This window comes from Aulostomus chinensis, chromosome 3, assembly GCF_037954235.1.
Source record: "Aulostomus chinensis isolate RoL2024-O1b breed Wild chromosome 3, RoL_Achi_v1.0, whole genome shotgun sequence".
In the NCBI taxonomy this organism is placed as follows: Eukaryota; Metazoa; Chordata; class Actinopteri; order Syngnathiformes; family Aulostomidae; genus Aulostomus; species Aulostomus chinensis.
The window spans coordinates 17,797,434-17,817,095 of record NC_141322.1 but is presented as its reverse complement, the minus strand read 5'-3'; the positions used below and the strand labels follow the sequence as shown (position 1 = coordinate 17,817,095).

At 42.8% G+C, this 19,662-nt stretch overlaps 2 protein-coding genes across 2 annotated transcripts; one reads left to right on the top strand and one right to left on the bottom strand.

Moving 5' to 3' along the window:
- Positions 1–1,259: 1,259 nt before the first annotated feature.
- Positions 1,260–3,415, top strand: avpr2b.1 (arginine vasopressin receptor 2b, tandem duplicate, 1). The gene is made up of 3 exons (XM_086200729.1): positions 1,260–1,321; positions 1,432–2,300; positions 2,441–3,415. Exons 2-3 carry the CDS (start codon positions 1,466–1,468, stop codon positions 2,647–2,649), a joined length of 1,044 nt encoding a protein of 347 aa, XP_086056855.1. The 5' UTR covers positions 1,260–1,321; positions 1,432–1,465; the 3' UTR covers positions 2,650–3,415.
- Positions 3,416–9,376: 5,961 nt separating this feature from the next.
- Positions 9,377–18,242, bottom strand: crbn (cereblon). Its single transcript, XM_086200728.1, has 11 exons — positions 18,122–18,242; positions 17,738–17,847; positions 17,320–17,522; positions 16,911–17,060; positions 15,303–15,465; positions 15,021–15,083; positions 14,829–14,913; positions 14,574–14,689; positions 12,459–12,523; positions 11,294–11,425; positions 9,377–10,511 (listed from the first exon to the last, which is right to left on the bottom strand). The coding sequence occupies exons 1-11, from the start codon at positions 18,192–18,194 to the stop codon at positions 10,328–10,330; spliced, it is 1,344 nt and encodes a 447-aa protein (XP_086056854.1). The 5' UTR covers positions 18,195–18,242; the 3' UTR covers positions 9,377–10,327.
- Between the last annotated feature and the right edge of the window lie 1,420 nt (positions 18,243–19,662).

Here is a 19,662-nt window from a genome sequence, read left to right as displayed (position 1 = left end):
ATATTTTGATATAGTAAATAATCCACTGGCATCTGGTTCACACTTCAACATGCACAATGGTGGTATTGGTCTTTAATGCTGGTTACACACATTCCATTTCACTCCACTTTGCAAATTCATTGCACATTAATGAGATGGATAACATTTATCTTTTTCAGATTTATTAATACTACTACTACTAAAAAAAAGTTTGATATTAGGACAGGCATATTTTGAGATCAAAACACCAACTTTACCTTCATACACTGATCAGTACAAAGCTGTAAAGGACAGGTCAAGGACAAAGCCTAAAATTCTTCGACAGTGATTTTGACATTGGATCATATTTTATTTGTTGGGTCTATATGCTGAAGTTCAAACTCTCTCATCATTTTAAACAATTAATCTTAAATTGCCTTCTTAAACTCATCACCTAAGTCATTTTTGTAAGGTTTTTCAGAAAATACAAACAAATGGAGACAAAACATCACAAGGAGTTGATGTAGGTAAAAAAAAGAAGAAGTCAAAAATGACTAAAGCAATTATTTTAAGAAGATGACGAGGCAGGGGGATCTTCTTTAAATGTGTTCATCTACATTGGAGGGATAGCGTAGAGCAGGGGTAGGGAACCATGTGCCATGGAGGGTCGTGTGTACGCAGGTTTTCCTTCCAACCAAACACTTGAACAGGTGATTCCACTGATTAACACTCTTCTGTGGCTGAAGGTGTGTTAATCAGTGAAGTCACCTGTTAAAGTGTCTGGTTGGAAGGAAAACCTGCGTACACACGACCCTCCATGGCACATGGTTGCCCACCCCTGGCGTAGAGGCAGGAGGTTGAGACAGAGGCAATTCAGCTTCATATTGAATGAGTGAGGGACACTTTTTTTATTAAATTGAGTGATAAAGTCAAACTCTAATGAACATGGAGTGTCAATTCATGAAGAGTGCATGTGAAATTATTTTAAGTGATCAATTAAATTGGCCAATAATTCTGATGATGATGATGGTGATATTATTATTATTAGACATAATTACTATTCACAAACCAAGGCCAGGTCCTCAACAATAAAGCAGTGTCACGTCCAGCAGGCCTCGGTAAGTTCCTCCTTTGTGACACACAAACAGAATGAGCCCATATACTGTAAAGGGCATTTATTTTCTCCACATGATGAAAATAATCATCCATAGAACCTGAACGGAAGCTCCTCCCAGAGACATCCTCGTATGCAGCTGTAAACCCCTCCCGACATAGATCACCCGCCTCTACAGAGACCAGTCCCAACCTGAACTCGACCAACACACCAGCTGCATACGTCATCGTAAACATATGGTGGTTGAAGGTAAGTGACTGGGAAAATTGAGTACTGTAATGCTTTCCAAATGTGAACAGTTTTAGTGCGATAGGTGAATGTTTGAGAGTACTTTTGCAGCTTTCTTTGATTCCCTGCAGGCTGCCACTCAGCTCATTCACCATACAAGACACCATGCGTCCCCTCAATGACAGTGATTTCATGGATGTGGGCAGAGATGAGGACCTGGCCAAGGTGGAGATCACCCTGCTCGGTATCATCTTCGTCAGCGCGGCCATCCTCAACACCAGCCTGCTGCTCCTCCTCTGGAGACAGCGCAAACAGATGACCAGGATGCGCGTCTTCGTCTTCAACCTGTGCCTGGCGGATCTGGTGGTCGCCTTCTTCCAAGTGTGCCCGCAGCTCATGTGGGACATCACGGACAGATTCATCGGACCAGACCTGTTGTGCCGCTTGGTCAAATACTTGCAAGTTCTCGGGATGTTTTCATCCACTTACATGATCGTGGTGATGACGGTGGACAGATACCAAGCTGTGTGCAACCCGATGGTGAAGTTCCAGCGGACGCGCACTAGACTGAACATCCCCGTATGTGTTGCGTGGGGGATTTCTCTGTTAGGCAGCCTGCCCCAGATCTTTATTTTCTCCCAGGTCGAGGTGGCTCCCGGTGTGTTTGACTGCTGGGCCAAGTTTATCCATCCATGGGGGCTGAAGACCTACATTACCTGGACCACATTGATCATTTTTGTTCTACCCGTTATAACAGTTGTCATTTGCCAGGTGCGCATCTGCCGAGCCATCCAGAGCAACCTGTACCAAAAAACGCACCAGCAAGCCGGCGTGGCTGTCCCGCTGCCGTCCAGAGCCAACGGTGTGGCCGGCATGTCCAAGGCCAGGGTCAAGAACCTGAAGATGACTGTGGTTATCGTGCTGGCTTACATCGTCTGCTGGTCCCCCTTCTTCACCGTCCAGCTTTGGTCCGCCTGGGACACACATGCGCCAAAAGAAAGTAAGTCACTGGTCACTTGGTCACCAAAACTAAAGTTTGCTTCGGTTTCGTTAATTCAGATCCACTCACGAACTGTAAACCAGTGATGAGAGGTAAGTGACGCTGTCTTTGCACATCCATCTCTTGTCTTTGCATTCCAGCCGCGACTTTCACCATCCTGATGCTGCTGGCCAGCCTGAACAGCTGTGCGAACCCCTGCATCTACCTCCTGTTCAGTGGCCAGTTTCCCAGGAGGCTGCTGAGGCTTCTGTGCCAGCGCCACCTGGATGGGAAGGATTCGTTGCATGAGGAGGCGACGCTGGTCAGCGCATTTTACATGAGCTTCAAAACCGTTTCTGAATCCAAATGAGGGGCTCAAGTTAAAAAGTAGCGCAAAGTGGATCCATTGTCTGCGTCTATGAGCTGCAGTAGATTGAATTTGTGAGTGCTGCCGTCAGACTAGGTTGTCACAGGACACGATCTCGGCCTGACATTAAAAAACAGCAGGTCGTGGAGGCTGTGCGCTCCACAAGCACGGTGACAAAAACAAAGGTGGCAGTTTTGTTTAACCGCATTGCCAGTTCTCCTTGGCAAAGCGCCAATAAACGGACTCTGGACCCCATCACGACATTGTTTGACTGGGCAGCTTTCACATCGTGTCATCACATTTTAAATAACCTGGATTTGCTGTGCTCACACCTGTCAGACATGAGTCAGGGCTCGAGCTAGATGAGCCAAACTGAATCCTACCATTTCACTGACCCTCATTAGAGAGTGAGCTGCTTTTCATCCATCCCTCCCTCCATCTATTTTCGCTTCTCCGTTGAGGGTGGGGGGCTATCACAACTGACATCGGGCGAAAGGCGGGGTTCACCCTGGGTGGTTCGCCAGTCCGTCACAGGGTCATCAGGAGCAATTAGGGGTTCAGTATCTTGCTCAAGGACACTTCGACATGGTCACGGGGGGAACTGAGGATCGAACCAGCGACCTTTCGGTTGTTAAACGGCCACTCCAGCCGATGCCACCTAGCAGCTACTTTTAAAACCCTAAGACAACATATAGTTCACAAAGTAAAATTACATCCATACTCACGAATTTTATCAATATGGGTTACGCCTAATTATGACAGCTTTTCAGTTTCCACGTTTTTGTAAAGTGTAACATAAAAAAACCTTAAAATACCTTTTTAGAAGCAAACAACCCTTTCCCCACTAACTCATAACCACTCCAGCTGAGTTTCTAGAAACATAGGCCCTTTTCTCAGCAGCCATTTTAACATTTCATTGTAAACAAAGCTGTAACTTATGAAAAGAATTATGGTCCTCTTTAACCAAGCTGGGTCTTGTATTGCGCATGTGGACTGAATGACTGTAACATAATTAATTCTATCAGTTACTCTGGTGTTTACCCTGCAATAATATAACGGCTACTGTGAAAATGGTCTGTGGGATATTTGTCCTGCAACTGCACCTTGATACAAAGAGAGTGGAAGGCAGCAAACCTGTGAGGAGGGACATAAGTCAGGTTTTTATTTCATTGGCCCTCATGTCCTTGTAAAGTGCCATTATTGTGTATGCCAACCTGGAAGTTAGCGTGAGAATAAGCTACGCGCCAGACAAAAGCTCAGGAAACACAGCTTGAGTGAATTGGACATTGCAAACTTATTCCCAAGTTTTAGAACTCATTTCTACACCCTTGTATGGTCCATAGACTGAGGGAGCTACAGCTAAAGCATCTTGATTACTTCTAATCATCAAAGTAACCTCAATATCTGATGATCAGGTGTGATCACCCCCTCAGACGTTTGGATCGCTGATCCTGGCTGTGCGTGGGGAGATCCTGCAGCACTGGCCATCTGGTAAAAACACCATTTGTAAGCAGAACCTTTGGAGACCAGGATGTCTATACTGTGGTTTTATTTTCTGCATCCTAAATCTCCATTGTGCTTTCTTAAAATGTATATATACATGTAATTAAAGCATGCGCCATTGCTGTCTCTGATGTACATCATTTACTGAACAGGGGTCAGGATGTAGGAGCCACTGAAGGCCTACCAAGCCTGATAAATCAGCTGTACAACCTATAATTGGTTATAACTCTGTATAATGATGGTGGTGATATGTCAAGAGGTGCTGCAAAGTTTGTAGCACCTTTATGATTATGGGTAACCCCATTCCAAACTGATCAGCTCCTGGGTTGTTGTCTTAAGTTTATCTGGTTCTTGTTGCAAAGCCATTAAAGGGCTGACCTCTTGTAAATAAGAAAAAATATGACTGTTATCGTAAATGTTTGGTCTTCAAGAAGAAGGTTCTTGTAAATAAAATCTGAGGAAAAAATCATGATGATATCTGTTGGATGAAGAACCACGCAGGACTGAACACAGGTTGACGGAATGTCATAGTTTTTGTATTTGTGAAGTAGAATTGAAATTCCTACTGCGTAATACAAAGTAAAAATGTAAGTCATGTCACATGCTTCTCAGTATCTTTTGGTTGGACGTCAAACCTCTGATTAGCGGTGGATGGTCAAAAAAGAAAAATATTCATGGACGTGATCAGCGCTCCGGCTGTGGCGCCGTACGTCTTCATCATCAGGCAAATGGCACTCGTTGGCTGATGATGAAGACACACAGCACCGCAGCTGGCACGCCGATCACATCCGGGATTTTTTTTTCCGCAACAGCTTCAGAATCGTGGAGATTGGTTCCATGCCACACGAAGTTACTATTGCCTCTTGAGGTACAAAGTGCTTCTAGGAGAGGCGGCAAGCTGGTTTGTAACGTATATTTGCAACAGAATAGGACGTCAGAATTACGTGACGTTGGATTTTTCTCACATTCTAATGTTGTTTTAGTTCATCTTTGAACATTTTAAACTAAAATGCATACACAGAGCACATACTTTCAACACATCTTCTCTCAAGAGCAACATAAATGTGAAACAGCAATCTGATCACCTTTTCAGTGTTTTTCTCCTCACTGATGAACCCCTCAGCCACTGACCTGACCATAAACTCAGGTTTATGTCGCTGTAGTTGCATCACCTTTGTGTCTGTGCACTTTAGATGTTCCCTAGAACAAAATTATTTCTAAAAACTAGTTGCACAAAAGCACTATATTATCATTAAACACCATCAATTCTCGCTGGCACATTCTATAACTGCCAAATAATTGTATGAAACTTGCTTCAGGCGCTCGATACAACATGACTATAACTGCAAATAATGAGCGCTAATGTGAGCCTGCATTACTGAAACACACAACCGTGCTCAGATGGGCTTAACTGGTCTTACTTCACATAAAAAGGGGAATTATTGACCTTAAGTATACACTGGTGAGAAAATCACAGTTCACTTACCTGCATCCCCAAATCTCCCTCAGCAGTGCGCTTTGCTATGGAACTTAAGATGCTACAACATCAGCAAATCATTACGAACACTTGTAGGATTTCTCTTTTACGTAAAAAACATGAAATTCCAAGTTCAGCTCTTGTGTTTAAATGCATGAAGCATAACCGTTAGATCACATTGTCCCTTTGCGGGGTTAAAAATATTAACAAGCACCTAATGGATAAGTAACTAAACGATAAGATGCAGTGATGTCACTAAAAGGTCTATTATGTGCTTGGTTGTACACACATGAGGTGCTGTTTGCATTTCTGGTGCTTGTCATGTAAAATAAAACATTTTTCGAAAGCTGGCAATGTTGGTAGGTCACTCCAGAACTTTGGCTGAGACTAAATTATTGCAACAATTGATTACCATGAACAGACATTCATGTCTCCTTTTAGAGGATAAGTCTTACTGATGTGACCTTTTCTCTCGTGCCACCAGCAGATTAGCATTCATGGTTTTGAGTGAAATATCCAGGCAATTACTTTACACAATGCCATAAATTATTTCAATTGTTGAAGTTCCTCTGAAAATGACTTACATTATTTTGAGTGATCCCCTACCATTTCTTCAATTTCCATCATAAGATTTTTTTTTTTTGGTTTGCATTACTGCAGGAGGGAATTTGGTTTTCATTTTCCTGTTTTTGTTAGCGTCCTATCGCAGGAACACCTGGAGGGGATTTCCTCAAATTTTCCCCAAACATCCACAAGGAATCAAAGATTAATGGAGAACAATTTTGTTGGTTAAAGTTCAAGGTGACAGATACACATGGTGGTGGCACAACGGTGCTCCACGCAGATTAAGTTGCTAGTGCTAAGCAAATGTTAGGATACCATCATGATTGGTTAACATAGTAAACATTAGCATGTTTGCATTATCATGAGAGTTAGCGCTCAGGCATTAGCATGGCTAAAAAAAACCATCATTTTTCCCATTAGCTTTGATGGCTAACAAACTGTGAACTCTTGCTGATTTGATGATATTGAAGAAAATGCAACCAAATTTGATCCCTGCAAGCTTATTTTAAATGGGAGCCTTTTTAATATTATCATATCACAAAAAACGTCTGCTTATTCCTCCCAGATTCATTGTAACTGATAATAATGATGTAATATATAAAGTGATATTCTCAGGGACGATTCCAGTGAAAATCTCATACTGAGGCAACCTTAGGCAGGACCGGTTTTAAGTATTCGTGGTGCGACTCTAAAGTCATAACCTTCAAGTGTCAAGCAAGATTCAAGTTGCTGTGGAGAGAAGGATCAAGCAACAATGGGTCAGACACTCTCTGAACTTCAATAATTTCAACACTAAACTCCTCCAAACATGTTAATAAGTCTGTAATGTTAACATTTCCTTTTCTTATTATATCAGGGGGCATGTTGTCATGCACGCTGAAGCCAATTTACTTCTTGGATATAATACTCAATTCTGAGGGAAATGCACATTTGAGTCACCAGGGAGGCACACATGCGCCTCTTATCCCACCTACAGAGCCTGATTAAACTCTTTCACGCTGGAATACAAATGACCCTGCCAGCACATGTGAATATTCTGCACAAGGGATTAATGGACTATGTCAACAGCAATTTCTGGAACAATATTGGAAAAACTTTTACCTGCCTGCCACACACACACACACACACACACACACACACACACACACACACACACACACACACACACACACACACACACACACACACACACACACACACACACACACACACACACACACAGGAGCCTGAACTCTCAAATAGATGACTTTAGTGTCCCTGCATCCTGATTTTACACCAAGCTACTCTGAATGATGTAAAGAAGAAAGTCCAAGGTTTTCCTAAGGAAGCGTCTCTATTACGGTCCGTGAGTTTGAGACAGTTATCACACATGGGTGAAGATTCTAAATCATCAAGGTGACTCTCTATACTTCTCTCCACTGGCTTCCTGTAGGCTTAGACTGCTGGGGGACACATCTGGTTACATGGAACTCTCTCCTCTCCTCTCCTTTTTGAACTGTCATTATCATTCTCTGTTGCACTTTGTAGTTTGGCCTTGGTGTCTTGCACTCTCTGTTTCCACAGATCCATCGGAGCCCCATCACACTGCGCCAACCGCCACCTGGATCGCCCCCCTACCCCACCTTTTACCCCTGCTGTTAAACCGGCCTGCGCTCTCCTCCCATGAACCAGTCTGCCATCCAGTCCTCCCATTAAGCTGGCCCGCTCTCCCTGCCTCCTTTGCCAACCAGAAGCTTCCTTCTTCAGCTGTTGTTACCATTTCCATGTTTCCATGTTTGGATGGATGGATATTCCTAAGGGGAGAACTTCTTTTCGTGAAACTAGAACTACTGAATCGATGACCACCAAACATCTTGCAGTTTATCCCTGGGTCCTGGTAGATGTTCCTCAAGCTGCTCCTGAACTATCCCATCCATCCGTCCATTGTCTTCCGCTTATCCTCTTAAGGGTTGTGGGGGGGGGGGGGGGGGGTGGAGTCTATCCCAGCAGCTTTCGGGTGAGAGGCGGGTTCACCCTGGACAGGTCACCAGTCCATCACAGGGCCAACACATAGAGACAGACAACCATTCACACTCACAGTCACACCTACAGTCAATTTAGAGTATCAATCAGCCTCGTCCTCTCTTGATGTCTTTGGACTGTGGGAAGAAGCTGGAGTACCAGAGAGAACCCACACAGGAACAGGGAGAACATGGAGACTCACACAGAAAGATCCCGTGATGGAGACGGGACTCGAACCCGGAACCTTCTTGCTGTGAGGCGACAGTGCTGACCACTGCACCACCGTGCCGCCGCTGAAAAATCCCATTAAAGAAATGGATGTAGGAGCTAAAAATATATATATAATGCATCTGGCCCACAGCTCTGCTTTGGTCTGTGGTCTTAAAAAAGATTAAGTGCACATTTTTCAAGAAAAAGGTGCTCTTTGTTAAAGAAATAGTTCCACAATGTGGACACAATGGAAGAAAGGTGTTTAGTGAGGATTTTGTATCATGTATTGCTTATCTTTATGAGGTTACACACTAGCAGTAGCACGCTAGAAGTAGGCGCCATGAGAGTGTAGAGCTGCCAGACTTGTGTTCCATCTTTGGCAACAACTCCACCTGTCACCAGTCTGAGAAAACAACTATTCTTTTGTTTTAGCTTTTAGTATCTGGAGTTACAACTTGGTTGTCTACTGATAAGATGTTAAAGGTCATCACAAAGTTAGTTGGCTGTTATTAAACATTATAATTATCATAAAGAGTTTCAGGAGGCACTTCTCCAAAAAATGTTTTTTCACACTGAACAGCCGTTCCTCTCCCTACGGCCGTTTACGGATTTTCACCTGGAGATTTGAATCCCCCCCTTTATCATCTCTGACTTACCTCCCAAGTTGTCAAACTATATGCAGAAAGACCAGTGTCTCACATTCGCGATAATATCTTATTAATTGTCACTTCAATGCCTCTGGTTCCGTTATGGGATAACATCAGATTCCGTTTCAGTCAAAGATTACAACAAAAGCGTCAAAAATTTGAAATCTTGAAAATTGCAACACCTGAAACAAAAGAGAAAGTCCTAAAAACTTAAAAATCTGACATTGCTATTTACAATCTTAACTTTTTTGGCTGTGATTCACTACTTTATTACAAGGTCACTGATGCTACAATACAACAAATGAAATGACCAGGAGTAAATGAGTAAATGCTCCACTCCCAGACTGTCCCGATTAGCTTTGACCTTTAGAAAATACTGCCATTAGGCTCATTTCCAAATTCTCTCTCGTCCAACCAAAGTTAATCCTTCAATTTCATAAATCCCATCGTCTGACAGGACAACGAACCTTCCTTGAGTGCAAAACAGTCAAATACATTCGCTAATATCATCCCCATATCGCAGCTTTTTGTTTATTACACAAAAACTGACATGATAATAAAAAGCACATTACTTCCACACATGGTTGATTATGCATATTCATTCTCATATTCTTGCTTACAAAAATACATCCAATTTAGCTTCAAAACAGCCCCCGTCACAGATGGACGAGTGCACTTTCACCAAAACTTCTCCTGCACTGACCTACAGCAGCTGAAACAACATCAGGAAACATGTCCACGCAAGATCTGAATGCTAAGTGAATTTATGACCGATTAAAGTGGCTAAAGTCGCCTGGTTGCCGATAGTAACCATCTCACCTGCATGCACTCACACTCTCCAGCGTATGGAGGAGAGGAGGGGATATAAAGCAATCTGCATTAAGCACCGCTTTTACGTTCCTGTGTCTGCAGCTGTTAAAAACAGCTGGACGGGGGTGTGCATAACCACACGACCATCACAGAATCAGTCCGTCCACTCTGGGTTTTTTTTTTCTCTTTAATCACAAAGCACGTCTCAAAGGCGTCTCATTCCTGCATCCACAGCCTTTAGGAACCTTTAGGAGCAATTGCCACCTCCATGCTGTCATTTACCTTTGGAGCAGCCATGTAATGGCCAGATGACCTTTCCGCTAATATGATAAATCTGCGGCCAGGGGTGATAGGCGGGTGTGAAGACTAATCGATCAATTACTTAAAGTCAATGCAGTCACAGAGTGGCTGGAGATAAAGGCTCAGGAGGGTCGCAGGGTTTTAAACAAGGAGAAACGACGGTCTGACGTCACAGGCAGAAGAGGCGTGAGCCCTGTCTCCCCTCGTCCCCCTCACCTTGAGGGATACGCGGGAGCATGGCTGAACGAGTCAGACCCCAGAAACGAGGTGGAGACAAGTCCTTCTTGGTGGCTGTGAACTTCCAACCCATGTGAGAGCCACAGGTTCGGCACTGAGCAATTGTCCAGGCGTACCTGAGAAGAGGAGGTTTACATTTTCAAATGGTTACACAATAAGAACTGATCTTTTGACTACTGAACACAACAACATGAGTCTGAGAAGGTTGGACTTGCTCCTCCGTGGAGGACAGCGGCTCTGGTTTGTTTGGCTTCACATCAGTATGACTGGAGGTAAACGTCTCTGATCGAGGGGACAGACAAGTATTTGACCATGATTGGACTTATGATGGATAAATTCTGAACACATGGATCAACGGGTGGTGGTGTGTTCTTTCATATTTTTTCAATGACCCAGTTAGAATCTGTTCAATCTGTGAATCTACAGCCGTGGACATCCTTATAGAATAAATCGATGAAACTTTTCAGAGCTGCATTAAGAGCCTGAAGTTGAATGAGAATACTTTTAACTGTTGCTCTCTACACACATCAGGTGTTTTACAATGATCTCAGATGAGGCAATTAGAAAAGTGAAAGAAATACATATTGATTTGATGCTATAGATTAAAGGCTCATTTAGGCTCAACGCTTGATCTGAAAGAGACAGGCCCTCTGTTTGTACGCTGTTAATATTTGTAAAGAAAGCTGAAAACGTTTGTAATTATGTAGCAGGATTATAAATTAGTCTTAAGGCTTTTAATTTCAGGTGAGGTCAGTGTGTAGTATTGAAGCATGCTTAAAATCTCTTTTGCCTTGTCAGAGGTATGTCGCATTTTCATAAGCAGTGAAGCAGGAAAGTTACACAATGCGTGTTTGGTTATACACTGGTCAGACAAAAGAGTGTGTGTTAGGTCCATTACCCTGGAAACCAGCTGTGCAGAGTGGATGGCCGGCCAGCTAGATTAAGGTTGTTGGCTTTGTAAACCGTCAGGGTTTCATGGACGTAACCGTGAGGGTTGACATACACAGCCATGGGCCCATAGAGAGACAAGCTGCAACGAGAGACACGTGGAATATAACGTCAGCAGCAATTATGAAATCAAAAATATACCTTATTTTTGTATTGAAAGGCAAATTTAATATCTGCAGCTTTCCTGACTCCACCAGTGCTTCCATCACAACAAACTCCTGATGGACAGCCAAGCGTTGTTCAAACCCACCCGACAGTCTTGATGTCCAATTGAGAGAAGTGTTTGAGTGACAGGGACTGGACCATATGCTCTAAAATTGGTTTTGTTTCTTACCAAACACCAAATCATGTGGCCAGCTGGGTAGAAAGATACTTTAAGAAGTTTTAATCCAGTATATGTACAGAAATAATACTACAATAGTACAACAAAAGGATCGTTACAATTCAAGTGAATTTTAGGGTGGCACCCAACTACATGACGCTTTCTGCAAGATGTCAGAAGCTAAAAAAGCCATTTGTGTTGTCGGTTTTCTGTGTCACATCTGAAAAACCATATCAGCCATGCTTGTTATGTAATGTGATTTTCTCACCGCGTGTGATTATGGAGGTGAAGCGCAGGGCCAGTTTATGATGTAATAATCAAATCAGAGTTGACCATGTTTTAAATAATGAGCCTGCACACAGCCCCAGGGAAATTACAGTCATAAAAGCAGTGAGTATACATGCAGCCCTACTGCAGTTGAACTAGTGCAGAGTGAACTATAAAGACATAAAGTGTTCATTGTTTTAACATTAATCTTAAGACCTACTCCTCAAAAGAAAGACCTTTTTGAAACGGTAAAATTATAAAGCTCCATTAAGTGCTAGTTTTGATAACAATCAATGCAATACAAATCTCCCAGTGTGAACGTTGCCTCTGTGGAACCGCTGCCCCAAATCTATGCAGCCTCCAGACATTTCAGTTCATTGTTCAGGCTTCCTGATGACTGGAAGAAGTTGCAACGTCAAGTGAAATATTTCTCCTTTAAACAAAAGTGAAGCCTCTCAATTTTTTTTCTGACATGCTCATTAAAAACAGGAGAAACAGGAGAGAGAGAGAGAAAAAGAGTTCTCACCTGAAGATCTCATTTTTTGTGGTGATTTCTGTGTCCTGGCACTGCTTACAGCACAATGATGTGCACTGAGGATGACAGATGACCAAACAATGAAAAAAACAACAACAACAAAAACACTCACATGGCAAATTGCAAACAGGTCTGATTGCTGAAGCTCACTGAGGAATTTACAATAATCTGGCATATCTTGTTTGTGAGGGAACCTGGTTTGGTGATGTGACCTCAGGTCTTCAGAGACCCCATCAAAAGATGTCATTGTAAGAATCAGTTCACCTTGAACAAGCCAACACCTCTGAAGCTTGTCTTGTGATACCAGTTTGTTCCTCATGAGGTGACAGTGAGGTGCTGCAGGATGAAGGAGCCATGATTCCACTCAGACATTCCTCTGGATCTTGTTACACAGCGATGGTGAATATAATGACTGTAACCACTGTTGCACAGAAACTCTGCAACAGGTCCACAAAACGAGCAAGGTGATGATGACAGAGTGCGTGAATGCACATGAGCTGTGGTGCGTTCTGTACTCTAGCAGTGCGAAGGTGTAGGTAGACCATCCACCCTCAGGAAGGTCACGCAGTAATCTCATTCTTTCAGTTCCTAACTAAAGCTGGTGACAGCTGGTGAGTGTTGGACTGTGAATCAACTGGTAAGTTGAGTTTCACCCTCATCTCAAACAGACCAAACACTTGCACTTCATGTTTTTAAAATCAGGGTGGACACGCCACCTTTTCCTTTATCTTATATTTCCTTTGTCTCGTAGTTCTTGCAATCAGGACGGCTCTTTTAAGGTTTTGTTTCATGATATCTAGCAGGTTTACAGTTTGCTTCGAAACCTTCCACACCTTCCACACCAGTGAGAGGAGGAGTCGGGGCTAATGGCCCTGAGTGCTGCTCCTTGAAGTCGGCCAATTTGAGGAAACTGTGATTTTATAGAGGGAGGCCTTGAAAAGACAGGAGTTAAATTGCTTGTTTCGGATTAAGGATGAACTGAGAGGCTTCATCAAAGGCCAGGTAAAGGTTCAAAATAACTTTCTGGAACAGTGAATCACAAAAAGCCATTTGCTGATTCCCAGCAGAAAAATATAGAGCTAAAAACACACACACATAACAGATCCTCTTTAGGTGGATTATTATCTAAATTTATGATCTAAATTACCAGACATTGCAATTTTATGATTGGACATATAATGAGAATTATTTTCCTGACTGCTACTACTAAACAAGGCTGCTTTTCTAAGAGAGGACGATTACTTACTGGTAACTTACTAGTAGTTACTAGTCAGACCTGCTGAATTCACATTTTACACAGCTCCTTGGCAATAACTGACCAGAAGCTGATTGTCCTTTAAGTCCTTTAACATTCCATGAAAAGACACAAAAATAAAAGATAGAAATACAAAACCCGATGGACATTTTATATACTTTCAAAACTAGTCAAACAAATTTAAATTGGATTCATCCTGATGGCATTTTAGGAATATTTTCAGAAACAGGAATAGCAAAACAACCAGCGAATGCCACGACAGGCATAGGACAGAGGCCAACTTGGAGGACGGAGGCCAGACCGCTTTGTTTACATGGAAGTGTGGATGTTAGTGGTGAGGTGAGGAAATCTAGTCTGAGCTCCACCTCTATCTCAGATGAAATCTATCCTTTCAGACACCAGTACCACAGATACGACTGCTGGAGAATTAATTTACATTCTGCTGCTGATGTCACACTTTGGAGAGAAAAAAAATAACTGAAGCTTTAATATCAATGAATAAAAAAGTTGCTGAATGACAGATCCTTAAAAAAAAAAAAACAACTCAGGTTAGCATGACAAACAGCAAGTCGAATTACATTTTGATGACTTAACTATTCCAGACTAACAACTGCCAGACGCTTTCCGATATGCCTGGCTGGTATGACATTTCAAAATAACAAGACATCTGTTAGCACCTGACAGGCTTAGCCAAATATACCAAAGAACATGTGGGGAAAAGAATCATAGCAAGTGCAACACAAGGGAAGACAGCTGATCTTATCACACCATAAGAGAAATTATGGCTGAAACTAAGTACAAGGACAGGGGAGAGGTCAGGGTGGGTAGAGTGAGTAATGGTGAGTCCTTACCCGGTCCATAATATCCAGCTCACAGCGAAGTCTCTGGATGGCACTGCCGATCTTCAGAAGCTGGAGCCGCACAGCATCATCTATGGGCAGACAGGCTGCCACTCTGTAGGAAAAGTCTGACAGAAACCAGAGCGAGGGAAAGGAGGGAGGGATTAGAGTCAGGACAAGAGCACAAAGAACAAAAACAAAGAGACAAGCGTGCGGTTGCGTCTGCATGTCTGTGATCCATCTCTTGTAAGTGGAGCAGAAGCTGACCTACGGCATTTGTAGGCAGAGAGTCATCTTTCAGATTCTCATCCCATTCGTGGAGTTGTTTCTTCACTCTGTTCATGAGCGACTCCTGCGGGTTATAACACAGGAAGCAGAGTAGAAATGGTTTACATTAACATCTGGTGCTGTTTATGTACCCAGGAACTTCCAGTGCTGAGACTGTGTGACTGTGCTTACAGAGTCGTAGAGTGCGTAGACCCAAGGTGGCCAAGGTGTCAGACTGGCACAATGAAACTTCCTCTGTGGTGAACAACAGGTGGGCCAATAGTTATATCTACACTCCAAAGATGTTCTCTTTAAACACCACTGCATCCATACACACACTTTATTTTCTTTCCAGCAACACAGATAACCAACCATGAACAAAAGTATGTGGACACCAGAACCTTTGTCTCCATATCTGATCTTCTTTTTTCCTCATTAATATTTGAAATAGCAGAAGATTTTCTTGTGTCTGACCTGCTGGTAGTTATTCCACCAGCACTGCGCCTGTTTGCAGCTCTGAGAAGGGGGTTTGGAGGAAGGGTGCATATGGAGCCTAGAGAGGGGTGTAAGCTGCACAGCAGACAGGGGATCTGGAAGGATGCGTTCTGGAAGGATCTGTACTTTAGCTTGTCGGATCCTAAGAGGAAGAGAAAGAGGGACATGATGACGTTTTTAATGGAGCAAAAGAAAGCCAGACAAGCAGATGGTGTGCTTGCTCAATGATGTCATCAAGATCCACCTTTAGAGATGACTGTATGACGTGTTAGAGCTTCTACATCTAAAATAGCACAACTAACATTAGACTACTGCACAGACGACTGTTGTTTGTTGCACGAATAGTATCAAAAAGCTTGGCGCACATGGCATCATTCTGTGAATGATATTTAGATGCATCTCTGTGCTCGATTCTTTTCAAACACTGTGCTACAACACAGCTTGATGAAACCCACCTTATAAATAAAGTTTGATTGGTTGATTAATATTGATACTATTCTTGTGCATTCATAGTGATACTCACCCTCCAAAAACATGTTGCAACTGACTTTCTTAATCTTTTTTTTGTGTCATTTTAGTGAAATACAAATTCTGCTTCCAGCATTTAGAAATGTCAGAAATCTGTCACAGACTGGATTAATTACATAAGCATCACTATTGTGGGAAGGAGGTATGGCTATTTTTTTATGTGCAGTTGATTTCCTCATTCGTGGGAACATTAGTAGCCATCGTCTCCACTGGGACCACAACATTTAATTGGATACTCTTTCTTCACAATAGCCTCATCCAACAACAACAGGAAGCAGAAAACACTGATGGTTAAAAACACCCTTTCATGTCTGGAGGCTGGAGCCTATCACAGCAGCCTTCGGGCGAGAGGCGGGTTCACCCTGGACAGGTCACCAGTCCATCTCAGGACCAACACATAGAGACAGACAACCATTCACACTCACAGTCACACCTACAGTCAATTTAGAGTATCGATCAGCCTCGTCCTCTCTTGATGTCTTTGGACTGTGTGAGGAAGCTGGAGTACCAGAGAGAACCCACACAGGTACAGAGAGAACATGCAGACTCCACACAGAAAGATCCCGTAGGCGAGCCGGGACTTGAACCCAGAACCTTCTTGCTGTGAAGCGATAGTGCTGACCACTGCACCACCGTGCTGCCCTACTGTTAAGATCATCTTTAAAAAAAGAAAAAACTTCAAAGTACAAAATCCTGTATTTATGAGGAATAGGAATCAAACTTCTCAATGCACTTGGTGAAGACTTCAGGTAAAATTTGAAAGGCATCTGTGAAAACAAATGTGTCTGCCCTCTGGCTGGCAACTGTGGTAGTACAACTTGAAACATAATTGGATCCAAGAAATCCAAGACCTGACATCTCTTTGAGTAAATACACTCAAAATTAGATTTTACACACACACACACACACACACACACACACACACACACACACACACACACACACACACACACACACACACACACGTAACATGCATGTCTTCTTTCAACCTTCTTCAAAGGTGCAAAAGCAACAACCACTGACCTTTTATTCATGAGCTATGAGGTCATCTCGACTTACCCGTCTGCTTGAGTTCTTATCTCATGGACTTTGAACCTCTGCCTCCCTACAGCTTTCACTTTGACTGTTTCGATGCCATACTCCTGCTCCTCCCGATATGCATAGATTTCAGCAGTTGTCCCAAATTCTGCCTCAGGCTCACCTGTATCACTAGGAACATGAAAATCAAATGAAGTAATCTGCAGCAATTAAGTAAAGGGGTTCACAATGTTACAGCCAGAGCTTTGAAGATTCCAGTCCCTTTATTTCAAAAAGTGGTGAGCAAACAGAGCTTTAGACCTCTACACTTCCAGTTTGTATTATGTCTCACAGATGAGGTGGAGGAAAAAGAGCTCCTACAGTTCAGTTAAGTTATTAAGACATGAATGAAAGAAACGTTTTCTACACAGAAATTCTCATTTCCTTGTACCTGCTTGCCAACACAGCAAAGGTTCGGTCTCTCTGTATGACACTCCTCATCATGCTGACCTCCTGTGGCCTGAAAAGTTGAAGAGGCAACGTCTGACCTGGCACCAGCATCACAGCCGTGTGTGGCAGCACAGGAATAGTCTGACAGCTGTCATCGTCGTGGACTGTGCGGCCATGAAATTCCTCCATGTCTGAACCCAGGTACTGCCAAAGCAAGGGTCAGAGTCAACACTTAATAACAAGTGGACGACAGCTGCAGAGACCAAGAGAACAGATGTGTGACAACTAAAAACACAATATAGGGGAATCAAAACATCTAAGAGAAGGTTAAGTAATTTGACTTGATTGTAAGTAAGATTAAAGGACCCACAATATCATTTACATGGTTTATAAAGAAGAAAATTTGTGGTGTCACTTACAGCATGTGAAGTGGGCAGACTTGGGTCAAAGGTGATGATGCTTGGCTTCTCTGCCTCTTCGTTGTCTCGGTCTTCAGTCTCCATGTCATCCCCCTCTTCCTCTTCATTGTCTATCATGACACAGCAAGAAAATGCAATTTAGCTAACAAACAGTGGGTTCAAGCCAACCTGCACCTGCAACGTCATGAGCCTGAAAAGTGTCAAAAGTAAAAGGGAAACTAAAGCAGCGGTTCAGAACATGACCCAAACATGAAGGGAACACTGACAATGGCCTGTTGTGGAGAAATACTAGCTACCGTTAGCTGTTAGCTGGGTGAAGAGATACACTGTCTTCCTGCGAAACACCGAGTCGACCGACGACACTACCGGTGAATTTATTGGTACCTGGAAGGAGCTGTAACTGGTTCCCCATGTTGTCGTTTACGTTATCTTCGCCTCCACCCCTCTCGTCAGCCATATCCTTGTGTTTACAATACTAAGTCTTCTTCTACGGCGTCTTCAACGCACAGCACTGAGCTCGCTCCCGAGCGCCCTCTGTGGACGAATCTGACAAAATTGACTGATGGTAAGGAATATAACGAAATGAGTTTAATTAAAGGAGCAGTGTTTAGATAGATACATTTCTTTCATCTGTGAAAATGTGGGATTTTTAAAGTTGTGTTCACCTGAGTGACTCTTGAAGCTGAATCTGTGCTGCCTAAATAAACAGAACCAATCGGCTAAGAAAACAATTGTAGGGATTAAAGGATTCAATTGAGTCAATCCTAGTTAATCCCAAACTATGGCCATCCAAAGGAGAAGATTTTTTTGTCTGGGATTGCAGTGGTTTATCTTTCTAATGATGCCAAATTCTAGTAGAAAAAAAGGAGAATAGAGTGTGAAGACACTCCTTCTTTTGTAAAAGTTACAAAGCCTATATTGTGATGGCTAATTCATGATTGAAATGCTTAAAAACTTCTGTCTTATTAGTATGTATTTCTCATATTGTTAAACAAGCCTCCAGCCCCCCCCCCCCCCCATGCCCCCATGCCCCCATGCCCCTTAACAGGGTAAACGGAAGAAAATGGATGGATGGGTGGATGGAATATTCTGAAACATTTCAGTCATGAATTAGTCATCTTAATAACAGCTTAAATTTTCAAACATAAATTGCTTGGACTTTGTCTTTTTGAATTCCAAATTCTACTTTGATTTTCAGTCTCTGTTAGATTCAAACCTCGTGTGCTCCACAGTCATGAGATTTTAGTAGGCATTTCTCTTATTTCTGATAGCCAGCGTCTGCTTAGCATGGGGTGGGGCTCTCTGTCGAGGGCCCTGCAGCCATGCTCATAGCAGAGGTAAATGCAACTCTATGAATTCTACAAGTAATATTAATATTCAAGCTATGTGGCCAGTTGTTGGAGGTTCCTCCTGGCTGGGCCTGAGCTGACATCAGCCTCACACCACCCTTCGTAAACTGCTTGATAGACAGTAACACCTCAGCCTATAACAACTGAGGGCCCCTGCAGACCCTGTACTGGCTGCCAGGTCCCTGGATATGACTGCACAAGGGCTGAGGTGGAAGGACATGACCCCTGGTCTCAAAGCTCGTGTTTTGTTAGTTTCACCTCTAATGGCTACACAGGTCAAAAATCATTCTGTATTTCTCATGTCTACTTATGTATTAGGTAACCATCATCAAAGTCACTGATATATTCTTACTTTGACTGAATACTAACATTAAGTTGATGAATATCTTTACCAACATGTTTCCATGCTTTTTAAAACGAATGAATAAAAGTTCTACGGACAAAAATATTCCAAAATATGTACTTACACACGTAAGTGGTCCATGTCTGCATTTGCCACCGTATATAGAATTGAGATGCTACAACACTTTTTTCTAACATGCAACACCTGGAAATATTAACATTTGGATCACATGC